Here is a 14,983-nt window from a genome sequence, read left to right as displayed (position 1 = left end):
TTTTTTTGGGGAGGGGGGGGGGGGGGAAGAGTGGGTACCCGATTTTAAGAGGTACCCGCTCCAACTTCTGCCCAGATCGCCTAGGCAATCCGGGTGGAAGTTCTTCTTGGGACACATCACAGGTCCCAGGAGACTGCAGGACCATTTACAGGGTGCAGCATGTGCACAGTGAGGTGTGAAAGTGCAAGGAGTCACAGCCAGCTTTCCACAGTTAGCTTGGTGGCACCGGGGACCTGAAAAACGACAAAGAACTGGCCAAGGTTAGGAGAATGGTGGATCCCTGGACAGACAAGTACGCTGAATTCCAGGTATGGCTTATCTACCCAGCTATATTGGATCTACTTTGACCAATGTAAGTCTGTATGTGATATACCTGTGGGATACCTGTAGAGCACGAGAAGGGGGGTCCACCTTCTTGACACCGACACTTTGCATTTTCCCAATTACCGCAAAGTGTTCTGACAGGACGAGGTGGGGATTGTGATGTAACTGACCCACCTCTCCACTTTGTCCAATCAGATAACACTTTGCATTCATTGAGAAAATGCAAGGTGTTCTCTGAATGGTGCCGGTGCAAAGGGGGAGACCCCCTGAGTTCACTAAGCAACAGGGCAGTCGCCTGGCAGGGGAACAGGAATCTAGCAGTTATGACTATTAGCGCTGCCTACAACAGTGATTTCCAGATTCCACAGGCATTGCCTAGATAGGACACATACATATTTGCGTTGGTCCAAGCTGGACCAATGTAACTATGCAAAAAAAAAAAAAATAATAATAATATATATCATTCCTTCAATTCAGCTTTAAAGGAATCATTTGTGGCTATGACCATCCTTACACTTATTGACTGGCTATGAGGCACACACCACATCAATCTCTGCCAAAATAAATAAAAAATGCAGGTATGACCTAGATTTTAGTATACATGTTGTGCCCTTAATTCTGTGTAATTTATAAATTTTAGCTTTTTTACCTTTCAGCTACATTTGTATACATATTTCGGAAAATCTGCTGTGTGCTCCAGTGATCTTTTTGCATGCCTGCTTAGCTCTCCACTGCCCATCTTTTGAAATCCCTCCTTTGATCTGATGTAAAAAAGAAAAAAAAATGCTATACCAAGCCTTTCACCCCAAATTTCAAATGATTGCATATGTTATTTTGAAAAGCCAGCATAAGGGTATGTGCCACCAGCTGCTGCGTTAAAATCCAGTGGCTGGTGTGCACTGCTGATCAGTGCAGTACTGACAACACAATCTATCTCGGTGCATCACACAGTTCACCTTTTTTTTTTTTTTTTTTTTTTTTGTGAACCTCGCTGTGCGAGGCAGTGGATTGCCTCAACTGCGCTGAAAGAAAAAGAAAAAAAAAGTACTGCATGCTGAATTTATTTTATTGAGCATTTTGGTTTGTCATGCAGTGGGACAATGCTGGAATAATCACCCAATGCAGTTCCACCGCATCTTGTGTGAATGCACCCTAAAAGAAAAGCTGGGCTGGAAAAACACACTTGTGGGTGTCCAATAATGTTTTGCATATTAATTCTTCAGGGTCTGCATAATAGTGGCACAGCAGGGGTGTGTCCTTTGCCTTAATAATTTGTGCTACACGGTTGTCCCACTATCATTCTAGAAAAGTTGAGAGGTACGATATCTGTAGCGCCGGCAAAGCCGTTTCATGCCCTATCTCAAAGAGGCAGAAAACAAAAACCCTGTACATTTTCCTGTATGTCCTTCCCATAATTCACTGTCCTTTGTTCCTTCTTTTACAAATAACTTGAAGTGTGTCATTTACACAGAATTTCACACCACTTCCTGCATTCACTTTCACACCCCCTTTTCCACCAATTCTGCTTCATATATAACTCTGAGCTGCCCTCTTCCTCTATCACACAAATCAAGGAAATCACAAGCCAGTTTCTGTATTGCTGCTTGAGGCTCAAGTTTGTAAATTCTAGATCAGAGGATTCTAGATCGGGGGACACTGATTACTGAGACCTGAGAGACAGTTGTTAAAGTAATATTAAAGGTTTAAAGGTGTTTTTTTTGTTTTAAAATACCAAACAACATGTTACACTTACCTGCTCTGTGAAGTGGTTTTGCACAGAGCAGCCCTGATCCTCCTCTTGTGGGGTCCCACCTGCGCTCCTAGCTTCACCCTCCCACGGAGTGCCCCCCTAGCAAGCTGCATGCTAGGGGGGCACTGCTGCATGCTCGCTCCCGTCCATAGACACAGAGCATGGTTCGGCTCCACCCCCACTCGCTCCTCACTGGCTCAGATTGAGGCAATGAAGAGCAAGAGAGCCGACACAGCTTTGGCTCTTGTGTGCTGGATCGAGATCAGGCTTGTATTTGGAGGGGCTGCGGGGGAAGTTGTATGCAGAAGTTTTTTTTACCTTACTGCATAGAATATAAGGTAACATTCTGCCTTTACAAACACTTTAAATAATAATTCTAGACAAAACCATCTCTAGCCTTCAAGCTGAAACCCAGGTACACCGCTGCATACGAAGCACATATGAGAACTGCCAAATGGATTGAGTTCTTTAAAGCGGGGGTCCACCTATCTATCGTTTTTTTTTTTTTAGTTCATTCACAAAACTTTTCTTCTCAGCATTACATACTCACATATTGTGTGTAATATGTCCGCCTGTGTCAGATTTCGTCGGAAAGAATAACTTATATTATTCACTGCAGGCGGTTTCCATCTTCATTGTGGGCATTTGAAGCCCACAAGCATTTATTTCCTGGATGTGGTGAATGCTCTGCTCCCAGCATTCACCGCTCGTTCCCGCACATGCTCAGTGGCATCCTGGGAAGCCTGAGACTAGCTCCCAGGAGTCTGGGAGAGGCTAGAAACACGCCTACTCCCACGGGAGGAGAACCAGGAAGTGCAAAGAAGAATAGAAAAATAAAAGGTAATTACGGCGATTTAAATTTTTTTAAACGGCATGTCAGCATCTAGGCAAGGAAGAGAATACATACAGATATTGTTCAAAATTTGGGTGGAACCCCGCTTTAACACAGCACAGTCCTGCCTGGCAGAAAAGGGGGCCTGATCTTTCTCTGCTTGAGTTTCACTTTCACTTAAAGCTTATGTTCAGGTATGGCAATTTATACATTGTTACATTGGTCCAGCTTGGATCAATGCAAGTATGCATGTGCCATACCTGTGGGATCCCTGTGGAAGCTGGAAATCACTGTAGAAGACAACGCTACTACAAAGATTGCCATTAGCTTTAAGGTCCTGTGCTGAGCAGCTGCCCTGCTGCTTACTAAATACAGGAGGTTGCTAGCTTAGCGCAGGCGCCATTCAGAGAACACTGCAAAGTGGATTTAGAGGTAGAAATCAAGATATCACCACCCTGCCTCTCCACCTCTTCCAATCCAAACCCTTTGTATTCATTGGGAAAATGTAAAACGTTCTCTGAATGGCACCTGTGCCAAATAAGCGACCTCATGTGTTCACTAAGCAGCAGAGCAGCTGCTTGGCACAGGGAGCTAGTGGTGATCACTGTAGTAGTGGTCCCTACTCAAATGATTTCCAATTTCCAGGGGGATCCCACGGGTATGACACTTGCATACTTACACGTACCTATATAAAAATTGCCATACCTAAACCTGAGCTTCGAAGTAATAAAAATGAGATTTAAACTTACCCGCTATGTGCAACAATATTTCACAGAACGGTCCCTTTCCTCTTCTTTAGTGGTACACCGCTGGCACTATTTACATCATTTTACTGTGGGTGCCATCATAGCAAGCTGTGTGCTGAAGGGGCACCTGTGCAGGCAAGCCCCCAAGCCGGGCTGTGTGCATCTATAGACACACAGCACAGTTCTGCCACGCCTCTCCCCTTCCACAATCACTCCTTACAAGTTTTGACTGAGAGCAGCAGGATACGACTGCTGCCTGCGAGATGAGGAAGTGAAGGGAGAAAACCTGCAGCCAGGCACAATGCTGGATTAATCAGACAGATAAGTGTTTAGGGGCAGGGAGGTAGAAAAGGTAGCTAAACGTTTTTTTTTCCCCCTCGCTCTTGGCCACTTTGCAAATCTTTAATAACTTTCCATAGATGAAGGAGCAGTCCACAGGCCGCACCCTCTGCGCTGGGTTGAGGAGTTACAATACCTTGGGGTTCAGGTGACCAAACATCCCTCTATCTTGAAAAAAAAATCTTCTCCCTGTATTGGTTACTCTGCAAGCAAAGTGTGCCGCATGGGAGAGCCTACCCCTCAACCTACTAGGTCGTATCAATTAAAAATGGTGAAGCTGCCTAAATTGAATTGTTTAGGAAATGTCCAGTATCGGTTCCTAGCTCGTTTTTTAAGGAGATTGATAGATGTGTGGGCTCTTTCATTGACAGCGGTCACCAGAAAGGAAGAATCTTGCAAGGAGGAGCACAGACAGCAATATAAACCTGACAGGGATTCTAAACTCTTCCCTCTATCTGAGGAAAAAAAAAAAGGTTTGGCTAAACGTCATGTACAAAAACAAACATTAAAGTGAATACAAACCCTCACATATACCCAGTGAACAGCCTCAGATGACACACAAATGAAACAAATCTCCCTACAAAAGTTTTGCATGTATATCAGCTGTCTTTAGCGTTATATATTTTTTAGAAAGTTCAGATTGTGTAAGGAGATATTCTCTTCCTGTTCAGCACTGCAGTGAAGCCTGGGCATACAGCCAAGACAGCTGATTGGAGGAAAGGCAAACACAGCCTCTCCTCATAGGAAGAGACTTATAGAACTGTTTGTTGAATAGTTCAGCACTCTGCCAATCTATTTATAGCATCCTCCCCAACACAAAACTCAGGCTGCTTTCATCTCAGTTGAGAACTTGTCAGAAGTTATCATGCTGATAACAGAAGAACTGAGCGGGAGACAGCTACAGGACATAGTGCTTTGAAGAGAGATAAGAAAACACTGCAGATATATGTGCCCAGCTCAAATTTCATGAATGGGGTTTACATCCACTTTAAGTGAAAGAGCTGTTAAAGCATTTGTAAAGGCTGAAGGTTTTTCTTTACCTTCATCCATTCTGTTCATGAAGGTGAAAAAACCTTCAGTGTACAGCTCCCCCCCTAATATTTACCCAAGCCGGATCCCTATCCAGTGATGTGCATGAGACTCGAAGCTCTCCCAGGTCTCTTCCTCCAGATTGGCTCCCGCTGCTGCATCTCAGCCTATCAATCACAGCCCGTGAGGCGGGAGCGGAGGATGGGGCTGACCCACACTGTGTCTTAGAAACGCAGAGAGCCGGCTCTGGAGCGAGAACGCACGAGTGCCTCCCACAGCAAATAGCTTTCTATGAGGCACTCAGAAAGAGGGAGGAGCCCAGAGCACGGCGGGGGACCCGAGAAGAGAAGGATCGGGGCAGTTCTGTGTAAAACCACCATACAGAGCAGAGAAGTATGACATGTTTGTTATTTTTTTCCTTTACAATCACCTGTGTGGAATAGAAGGATCTATATTTTATTAAACTTTGTGTACAGCCTGCTCTCCTATGTAAGCCACTGTGTACAAACCAGGAGGTCCGTGGTGCGTTCTCCTAAAATCTGAAACTTTATACACACACAAGCAGCTAAAAGGGAACACAATCCGAGCATTGGCCAGCAACTGTATAAGGAGGAGGCAGGCTAACAATGTTTCACTTACAGAATAAACCAGTACAGCATATCATCATACAGCACACTTTGGACATCTATAATACAGGGAGATAACACAAGGGTTTATGTTATGATGTAGTAAGAAAGAACTAACACATTCTATAGCACGTATGGACAACACTTCTGTGTATTTGGCACAGTTCACCGAAAACAGACAATAAAGCTGAGGACTATTTGTACAGACAATACAGGCGAGTAGAGCCCAGCACTATCCTGTACAAACAATACAGCTGTGTAAGATGGAGCAACACTTCCTGTTTCAGACCCCCAGCCATACAGATCGTTGTATACATGCCCTCTACTCCTCACAGTGGGGGGATACTGACGGGACCCCTACTTACCAGCTGGTCTTGGGGTTTCCCGGTGCTCCCCCTCTGTACTCCGGTGTCAGCCCCAGGTTCAGTGCCTTAGCTGCCAGCTCCCTGGCGTCAGTCTTTCCGTGCCTGCCCCGTGGTAAAATGGAAGAAAGCATCCCTGGCTCCCTTTAGCTGTGCATGTTTCTTGTGCAATCCTGCCTGTCATGGGTGATACCAATCACTTTTACACTGATACTGCAACAGGACTATTAATGCAACAGTTTATAAACTGCACATTTTCTATTTGGCAAATGAATGGATTGTGAAATGCACACAATTAAAGGGCATCTCTATAATAGAAATATGGTCAAAGTTTTTTAGTCTGTTTTCTTGTTAGTCATAGCAGCGCACTCACTTGTGTACGCCTGTGACCTGGAGTCAGCTGACAGAGCCGCTCCAGGCTCTGGAAGGATCCCGACCATACTGTCAAGATCCACCCAGCTGCCCGATTGACAGCTGGATCCGGCTCTCAGTGAGTGGCTGAGAACCAACGCTAGCTGCACCCATCCCCTCCCAGGCCCGATGCTCCAGTGAGAGCTGAATGAGCAGAGCGAGGAGCGTCAGAGACAACTTCCAGAACTTCTTTTGGGCGACATGCAGCCTACGATTTTGGTTGCGTGATTTTGCTGTGATTTGTCGCATGACAATCGTGGCAAAATCGCACTGCATTTGGGGTGCCATTGAGAAATAATGGGATTGCAAACGCATCCTGCATTTTGCCGTGATTCAGAATCGCTGTGGCCGAGATGTGAATGGAGCCTTTGTGTAGGGCATGAATTCTGTTAACTTTCAATTGCTACAAGTTTAAAAAGTTCTTATTGAATTTCTACAATATATAGTTATATTAAAAACAGCTATCCATACTACAAAAACAATAAATAAAATGTTCTTCAAATGGAATAATGTGGAATATTATGCACCTTTTCATTAATGTGGCTGCAGGGAAATTGCATGGTCTTTTTGACAATTGCCCTGCGGTTCCCGCACCCGGAAATGCGCTCTGATGAGTGGGGGTGCCATTTAGAAAGAATGGCAGCCCTGCACGTCTCCTAAGAAAAGCATGATTTGGATGCGTTTTCCTCAACCTGATGCAAAGGTGCGAGCCAAGCCTTAAAGAAGAATTCTGAGCATAGTGTATTTTTATACCATATCTGGCAGATGTCCCTGGAAGATGGAAATCACTGTAGTGGACTGGACACCGCTACTCCAGTGATCTCCATTTCCTTTGGGGTCCTGTGCTGAGTGGCCAGTCTGTTGCACTAGGAACAAAGAAGGTCGGCCACTTGCCACAGGCGCCATTCAGAGAATGCTTTGCTCTGATTGGACGAGGTAGAAAGACAAGGTGGTGAGGTCTCTCTTTGTACCTCATCCAATCAGAGAATGCTTGCATTTATTCAGAACATGCAAAGCATTCTCTAAATGGCTCTCATGCCAAGCGGCCAGCTGCCTGTGTTCACAATACAGCAGCCTTTCCACAGTCCTAATGGTTATGGGCTGTATGTATCACTTGGTGGTAGCAGCATCTAGATTGTCACATTTACACATTATAATTTATCATTTATTTTATAGACACTTTTGGAGACATTACTTGGCCCCATCACCATAGACACTATGGCGACCGTCATATGTGCGCCCCACACTCCAAAAGATCTCTATGACCTCAGATTCTGGGCAAGACATTCACAGCGCCCCCCTTGTCCATTAGTACTGCATAGGCTGAATACAACATTGTAAGTTACTTTGGGTTGGATCAATTTTCTCCTCCTTACCTTTTTTGCTACTTTGGGTTTGACCTGAATTATAATGGTATCTATTATCTCTCTCCCCATAATATAAAATATATATATATATATATATATATATATATATATATATATATATATATATATATATATGAATATATATATGATTTTTGAAGTATAAGGGGGGCTGCTGCACACAGACACAGGCGGCTTTTTATCTTAATGCATTGAATGCATTAAGATAAAAAAAACCTGCCTTCACAACCACTAAGTCTCAGGCTGCTACTGCTACCTTTGTTGGGAGATTTTCCATCACTGTTGTTGCTGGACAGGAAGAAGAGGAAATCTCAACAGGAACTCAGACCTCAAATAAAAAAGAAAAAAAAAACCCTACAGTTTCAGCTCTTTCCTCATGCAATCCAAAACCAATAAAGGTTTTAGCTTAGATTCCACTTTAGGGGAGACACCACAGAAGAATATTGGCCTCCTCCAGCTTAGTGCTGAATTTAAAGAATTTACATTATGGAGTGCTGCCATATATCCTAGGGAATACTATATGATGCACTAAGTAACGAGCATACCCTATATCCCATGAAGCTGCCAAATATCTTATTTAGATGTTACATATGTAGAAGGAGGGTGAGAATAACAAACCGGCGATACTATGAATAAAGAAATAGTTGCGCACTATGCAGGGGAATTAGGGAGCACGCAGTATATCATCGCGTATGGCATCTGCCTTTTGTCTCATGACAAAAGAAAGGGATTGAGAGGTCAGAGGATACAATGCAAAGACAAGCACAGAACAGGCACATATAAAGGGAAGCCAGGGATGCCTTCCTTTAAGTAGTGATAGTCTTTGATCAACTCCAGGAAGTGACATCCCCAGGCACAGGGAAGTGCTGGAACTCCTCCTACCACTTACACCATCTGTGCCAGAACCATATCCCCAGCACCTTACACACCATCATATAGTGTGTGTGTATAGCTGTGCAAGTTGTGCTGTGATTAGGCACTTCTTTTAGACTATGCACACATCGGTAGCACATACTATATACCAATATAAAAAATATTCTGCTGATCAGTGCTACACAGGGTTGCTGGTGGGCAATACAATTTATTGGGGCTGTAGAGACAATGCCCTCAAAAGCTGCAGTCTGCCTTCATTCTTATACGGTGTCCCCTTTTAACCCTTTTGCTGCAGGAGCAGTTTCTGCATGCATCACAACAATTATTTTAGGTCTGAAGATTACTTAAATCGTTTTAATTAGTTATAGATGTTCCAAAAGCAGAGACCCAGGAGAATAAAATATTGGAACTACCACCAATTTATGTCACACAATATTAGCACAATTGTTTATCACCCACTTGAATACAGGGCACTTTCACCCTCTTACTGCCCAGGCCAGTTTTCATCATTGTCGCACTTTGAATGACAATTGCATAGTCATGCAACACTGCACACAAATGACATTTTTATAATTATTTTGAGACAGAGCTTTCTTTTGGTGGTAATCACCATTGGGGATTTTTATTTTTTGCTAAACAAATGAAAAAAAAGACCCCTTTTTCTTCGTTTCTGTTGTAGAATTATCAGAATATGTAATTTTTGTCATTGATGTGTGCTGATGAGGCGGCACTGATCATCGGGGCCCTGATGATCAGTGTAAATGCCCCTGTCACCACAGGAAAGACAGCTATCGGTTAGCAGCTTTTCCTTTCCTCAGACACTGACAGCACTAAGGAAAGGAAATGCCTCTGCAGCAGAGGACATCTGGTGCAGTAGGCTCACTGTTGTAGTCCGTGGTACCAGCGATAGCCGCAGTCTTCTAGGACCTGTGCCAAGTAGCTTCACCTCTAGAAGTTCAGGGCTATCACTGTAGTAGGTAGTGTTGACTACTACACTAGGGATGCACAAATATATCAGCAGCCAAAAATAGGGTTATCAGAGTTTTGCAGACAGAAAAAAAATGCCGATTATGGCCACCGGAAAAGGTACGAGATTTTGCCGCAATTTTTATAGGTCACGTGATTCAAACCACAGGTGCGTTCTTGCCACGTTTTCAATGCAGTTCAATAGGGGGATGCATGAAATGGAGCTTAGTTATGTGGCATGAGGCTGTATATTCTGCAAGATTTACATTTTTGGTAAACTCATTCAATGAATCCAAGCACCAGCAGAGAGAACATGCACTGCATTGATGCATTCACACAATTTAACAGGAACCATGAGATAAAACAAAGTTCAGGAATATTCCTTTATCCCACTGTTTTGCAAATCTATGTACACTTCAAACTGTATGATTGAATCGGTTCTAACATCACTATTTTACTAACCTGACAGCTTATTATTCTAAATGGGAAACCTTAATATTGTTTGCAAATATTAAAGATTCTAACTACCAGCAAGAATAAGTCCTTATATTTAAAGAGCACCTGTCATTTCAGATCCACCATGGCAGCGCCTGTTAGCGGGCATCCATGTCCCTAACTTTGTTGTGTCACTGCCGCATCACCAGCAGTCCCATTAAAGTGAATGGGACTGCGGTGAGTCAACAGCGAGTCAGAGAAGCCGCCGCGGGACAGAGATGACAGTTGGTCTTTAAAAATTATGATTTAAAATCAATCAAGCCTTTTTTACTAGTGACTTTAATCAAATCCACCCGAGATAGATAGATAGATAGATAGATAGATAGATAGATAGATAGATAGATAGATAGATAGATAGATAGATAGATAGATAGATAGATAGATAGATAGATAGATAGATAGATAGATAGATAGATAGATAGATAGGTTAATTTTTCTTATTTAAACTGCCCATTTTAGTTTTCGGCCAAGTACATTCACATTCTGAATTTTCGGTTCAGAATTTTCATTTTGGTTAACCACTATACTACGCCAAGCTGGACTAATGTAAGTATGCATTTCAGATCTTTCCTGGAGTTCAGCTACAATTGTTCAGTGACTGACCCACAAATGGATTGGAATTTTACTGATCTGGACCTTTCATTGACTGCAATTGTTTGTCTCTTAGCAACAAAAGTGTAATAGGAGAGCAAAATGTACAGTATTTCCATTATTTCCAAGGCCTGGTATTTCATCCCCACATGAAAACAGCAGGCAACAAAGCTGTCTTCTACAAAAAGAGTACCAGTCACCAATATTATTCTTTATGATAGAATAGCTCTAGGAGCACACATTCATGTGAGATTAGTCGGAGTTTGCTGATCTGAATCCATGTACATTACTAAATCATGTAAACAAAGAATGCTGAGCACAGACAACACTCCGCACCCAAACACCACCATACGGCACTCCACATACAAACACCATACTATATTATGGCACTCTGCATCCAGTCAAAACAACCTCACAAATATACATGGAGCTGCTCACATTAATTCCAAGACCAACTGCACAATAAAATCTCATAACACAATCTGTGTATTAATTCTATGCGAGAAATCTCCAACCACTGGAAACGTGGTCAGTGTGTACACAGCAGACTGTCTCCTGTGGGGGAGCACATAGCACACTGGGGTCAGAGATGTATACCGCATTAATTTGTGTGTTAAAATAGCTCATGTGATATTTTTTTCAGAACCAGGAAATTCACAATAAATAAAGGGGTTAAAATGTTAACCCACAGGCATCCCAGCAACAGTAATTATCCCTACTTGGCTCATTCAGCTATCAGCTTGTAAATAGGTGAATGTAAATAAAAGGGTGGGGACAGTGTGTAAGAAAAACAGCATGGGGGCCCTCCTTCATTTCAGGTATAATTTTTTTTTTTTTTGGTGAGCGTCCTCCTCCCCTAATCTGAGTATACAATAAGGAAAAAGCGCAAGCGTTGTTCACCATGACTGTCGTGGACTTGCATCGATGGATGACTTGATTGACAGTGAACGTGCATCTTTTTTTTTTTTTTTTTTTTTTTTTATATAAAATAAAACTTGTTAAAATTGTTTTGTGTTTTTTTTTTTTTACAAACAGAATAGCTCTTTATTGAGAGCATAAGCAAGAGTCAGAGGATGACACATTACAAAAGAAAAGGGGAAAAAATTATCCCATCAAGTAAAACATATCAGTACATCACACAGAGATAATTAAGGAACATAGATTGATGTTTACCAGTAGAAAAAGGAAGCAAAATAAAGTCGTTCCATATGGGAGTAAACATTTAGCACTCCAACCATGGTTGTCAGATTTTTTTTTCATATTTCCTGGGGCAGCTTCTATTGATATATGTCAATTTGTACATCGGCAACACCACATTTATGATAGAATCCCAAAAGGATAACGTGGAAGGGGAGGGGGAAGTCCACTTAAAAAGTATTTCTTTTTTGTTATAGTATAGTAAATATGATAGAAGCTTGGTATAGCTAGGTCAGCCTTTTTCAACCTTTTCAACACAGAGGAACCCTTGAAATAGTTCTCTGGTCTCAGGGAACCCCTTCTAAAAATTAGAAATTACTCATTAGAATAGAATTAAGAAAAATTAGAAATCAACTCATGATACATTATTGTGATGGTCAGTGGGAAGAATGGTCCTTACACTTGTGGTCATTGGGAAGAATTACCTCCTTACAGATAGCTTAAAAGATCAATGGTGTGAATGGGAACTTATCTGAGAGGCAGAAATTGCCCAATGCTGAAGGAACCTCTGGAGGAACCCTGGTTGAGAATCACTGACCTAGGTCTTTGCTTATCATCATGTATGCCCAGAAATGCCAGCTCCGGAGTACAAGGAAGGTTTTTTTTTTTTGTTTTTCACTGTGTACATATTTTTTGGGGAATGAGCAGGGGAACTAAGTGCCCCTTTGCTCTTTCACATGGGGAGGGGCAGTATCTGAGAACCCCCTTCTTGTTAACGGGACTCCAAGAATCCCAATAAGCCCCCCACAACCCGGAGCCAAGGCTAGGAGGGAAAGGGCCCTTGTCCCCATCAACATGGGGACAAGGTGCTTTGGCATGGGGGTCCCCCCCCCATGGTAAAGACATGTGGCCTGGTATGGTTCAGGAGGGAGAGCAGGCTGTATGTGTGTCACCTCTTTCCTGGCTTGCCAGGCTGCACACTCATATAAAGGGTCTGGTATTAAATTTGGAGTGACTATATGCCAGTTTATTTTGATTTTTTTCATGGGGTCCCCCTTAAAATTCATACCAGACCCTCGAGTGTTTTATTTATTTTGTTTTTAAACATCTTATCCACCCCTTTGTTCACATTCACCTGTCAGCCAAGAATCCCTGGCTGTCAATGTGTGGGTGGGGATGAGTCAGTGGTTGTTAGCCTCCCTAACAACCAGTAAAAGCCCTGAGCTGGAGCTGTTACATTTAGGCCCCATGCACACTAGCATCATCATTAAAGTGAGGATCTCTGTAATAAGCAATCGGTAAGTCTGTTCAAAGGTTTCATTTATGAAACCTTGTTTACTACTGTGATGCTGTCATTACTCACAGCTATCACATGGTACACGCCTTCTGTGATTGGCCCTGGTACCATGTGATTACTGTGACCAATCACAGAGACCACACAGATGTAAACAATGACAGCCTTGTCTACTACTGTACCTGTGATTGCTCACAGTAATCACATGGTACCAGGGCCAATCTTTGAGACCCAGTATAAAAAAAAAAAAAAAAAATCAGTTCTGCTGTGTCTGGTGGACATATCGGTGACAGATCTTGCTACACACAACTAATGTGGGAGGACGTATGGGTACGTTCACTGCTCCCATCCAGCTGTATATACACATTGTTTGGAAAGGAAGTGGTTAAATATTGAGTGTATACATCAGCAGATAATTAGAAAATGTATTCTTTTTTTATAGACTGGAAGGTGATATTGCATTCTTGTGAAGTTTATCACCTAAAATGACTGGTTTTCTTAATACAGCCGTACTGACTTGTCAGAGAAAAACATCGTATGCAATATTTCATAAAACACAAATATTACATGCGGTAAACGTAAAGCAATTGCTCGCCTCCTATGGGGGGACAGCACAGCCCCCTATGGTGTACACATATGACGGTGCGGAGTTCCGGGCTCTCTGTACTCAGCTCTTCCTGGTCCGGGCTCCTTGTACCCCACCTCCTCCCTCTCCCCGTCCAGACACACACTCACCGGCTGGTCCCCGGGCTCCCCTCCCTGTCACAGTGTTCTCCTCGGTCCCCGTGTCTCCGATAGCAGGCCCCGCACCTTCCCCTCCGCTCTATTCCGGGACCCGATCAGTAAACAGTGGAGGAGTCGGACAGGAAGTGATGTCAGCGGGAGAGGGCGGGGTCTGGGCTCGGGAGGAACAAAGCTCAGCTCTGCTGGTTCCGTGTACAGTGTATTGTCATACCGAGAGATGGTGGAGGAGTTCTACTGTATTCCCCTGGGCGGTGGGGATTTCCTAGTGTGATGGAGTACAGATGGAGTACACTTGGTACAGAGTGCAGGGTTTAGGGGTACGCTTCATACAGAGTGCAGGGTTCAGAGGTGCTCTGTGTACAGAGTTCAGGGGTGCGCTTCATGTACGGTCATGTATGGCTGTCCTCAAAGGGCCAGTTGTATCTGGGTAGTCCTACATACAGAGTGCAGGGTTCAGGGGTGCGCTTCGTACAGAGTGCAGGGGTGCTCTGTGTACAGAATGCAGGGTTCAGGGGTGCGCTTCATACAGGGTGCAGATGTGCACTTGGTACAGAATGCAGGGTTTAGGGGTGCGCTTTGTACAGAATGCAGGGTTTAGGGGTGCATTTTGTACAGGGTTGAAGAATGCATTTCATGCAGAGCTCAGAGGTGTGATGTGCACAGAGTGCTGGGTTTAGAGGTACACTTGGTACAGAGTGCAGGGTTTAGGGGTACGCTTCATACAGAGTGCAGGGTTCAGAGGTGCTCTGTGTACAGAGTTCAGGGGTGCGCTTCATACAGAGTGCAGGGTTCAGGGGTGCGCTTCATACAGAGTGCAGGGTTCAGGGGTGCGCTTCATACAGAGTGCAGGGTTCAGAGGTGCGCTGTGTACAGAATGCAGGGTTCAGAGGTGCGCTGTGTGCAGGGTTCAAGGGTGCTTTGTGTAGAGTTCAGGGGTGCCCTTCATACAGCGTTCAGGGGTGCGCTAAGTGCAGGGTTCAGGGGTGCGCTTCGTACAGGGTTCAGGGGTGCGCTTCGTGCAGGGTTCAGGAGTGAACCCTGCACGTTCAGAGGTGCACTTTCTACAGAGTGCAGTTCCA

The 14,983-nt window shown here is 43.7% G+C and overlaps 1 protein-coding gene across 3 annotated transcripts in view; it reads right to left on the bottom strand.

Moving 5' to 3' along the window:
* The window catches only part of SUSD6 (sushi domain containing 6), a 73,027-nt gene extending 58,976 nt beyond the window's left edge, over positions 1 to 14,051 (bottom strand). The window contains exon 1 of one of the 3 annotated variants that reach the window (XM_073608923.1): positions 13,896 to 14,051. Coding sequence is in view for 2 of the 3 variants with exons in the window: in XM_073608921.1 (XP_073465022.1) it covers positions 6,012 to 6,142 (131 nt within the window). In the remaining variant the exon portion in view is untranslated. Of the gene's footprint in view, positions 1 to 973; positions 1,061 to 6,011; positions 6,165 to 13,895 lie in introns of those variants that run through there. The other 2 variants (XM_073608921.1, XM_073608922.1) reach the window with 2 other exon arrangements.
* Between the last annotated feature and the right edge of the window lie 932 nt (positions 14,052 to 14,983).

The sequence above is a fragment of the Aquarana catesbeiana genome, linkage group LG13 (assembly GCF_042186555.1).
Source record: "Aquarana catesbeiana isolate 2022-GZ linkage group LG13, ASM4218655v1, whole genome shotgun sequence".
NCBI lineage: Eukaryota > Metazoa > Chordata > Amphibia > Anura > Ranidae > Aquarana > Aquarana catesbeiana.
Note: the sequence above shows the minus strand (reverse complement) of the source record. Positions and strands in the feature narration are given on the sequence as shown.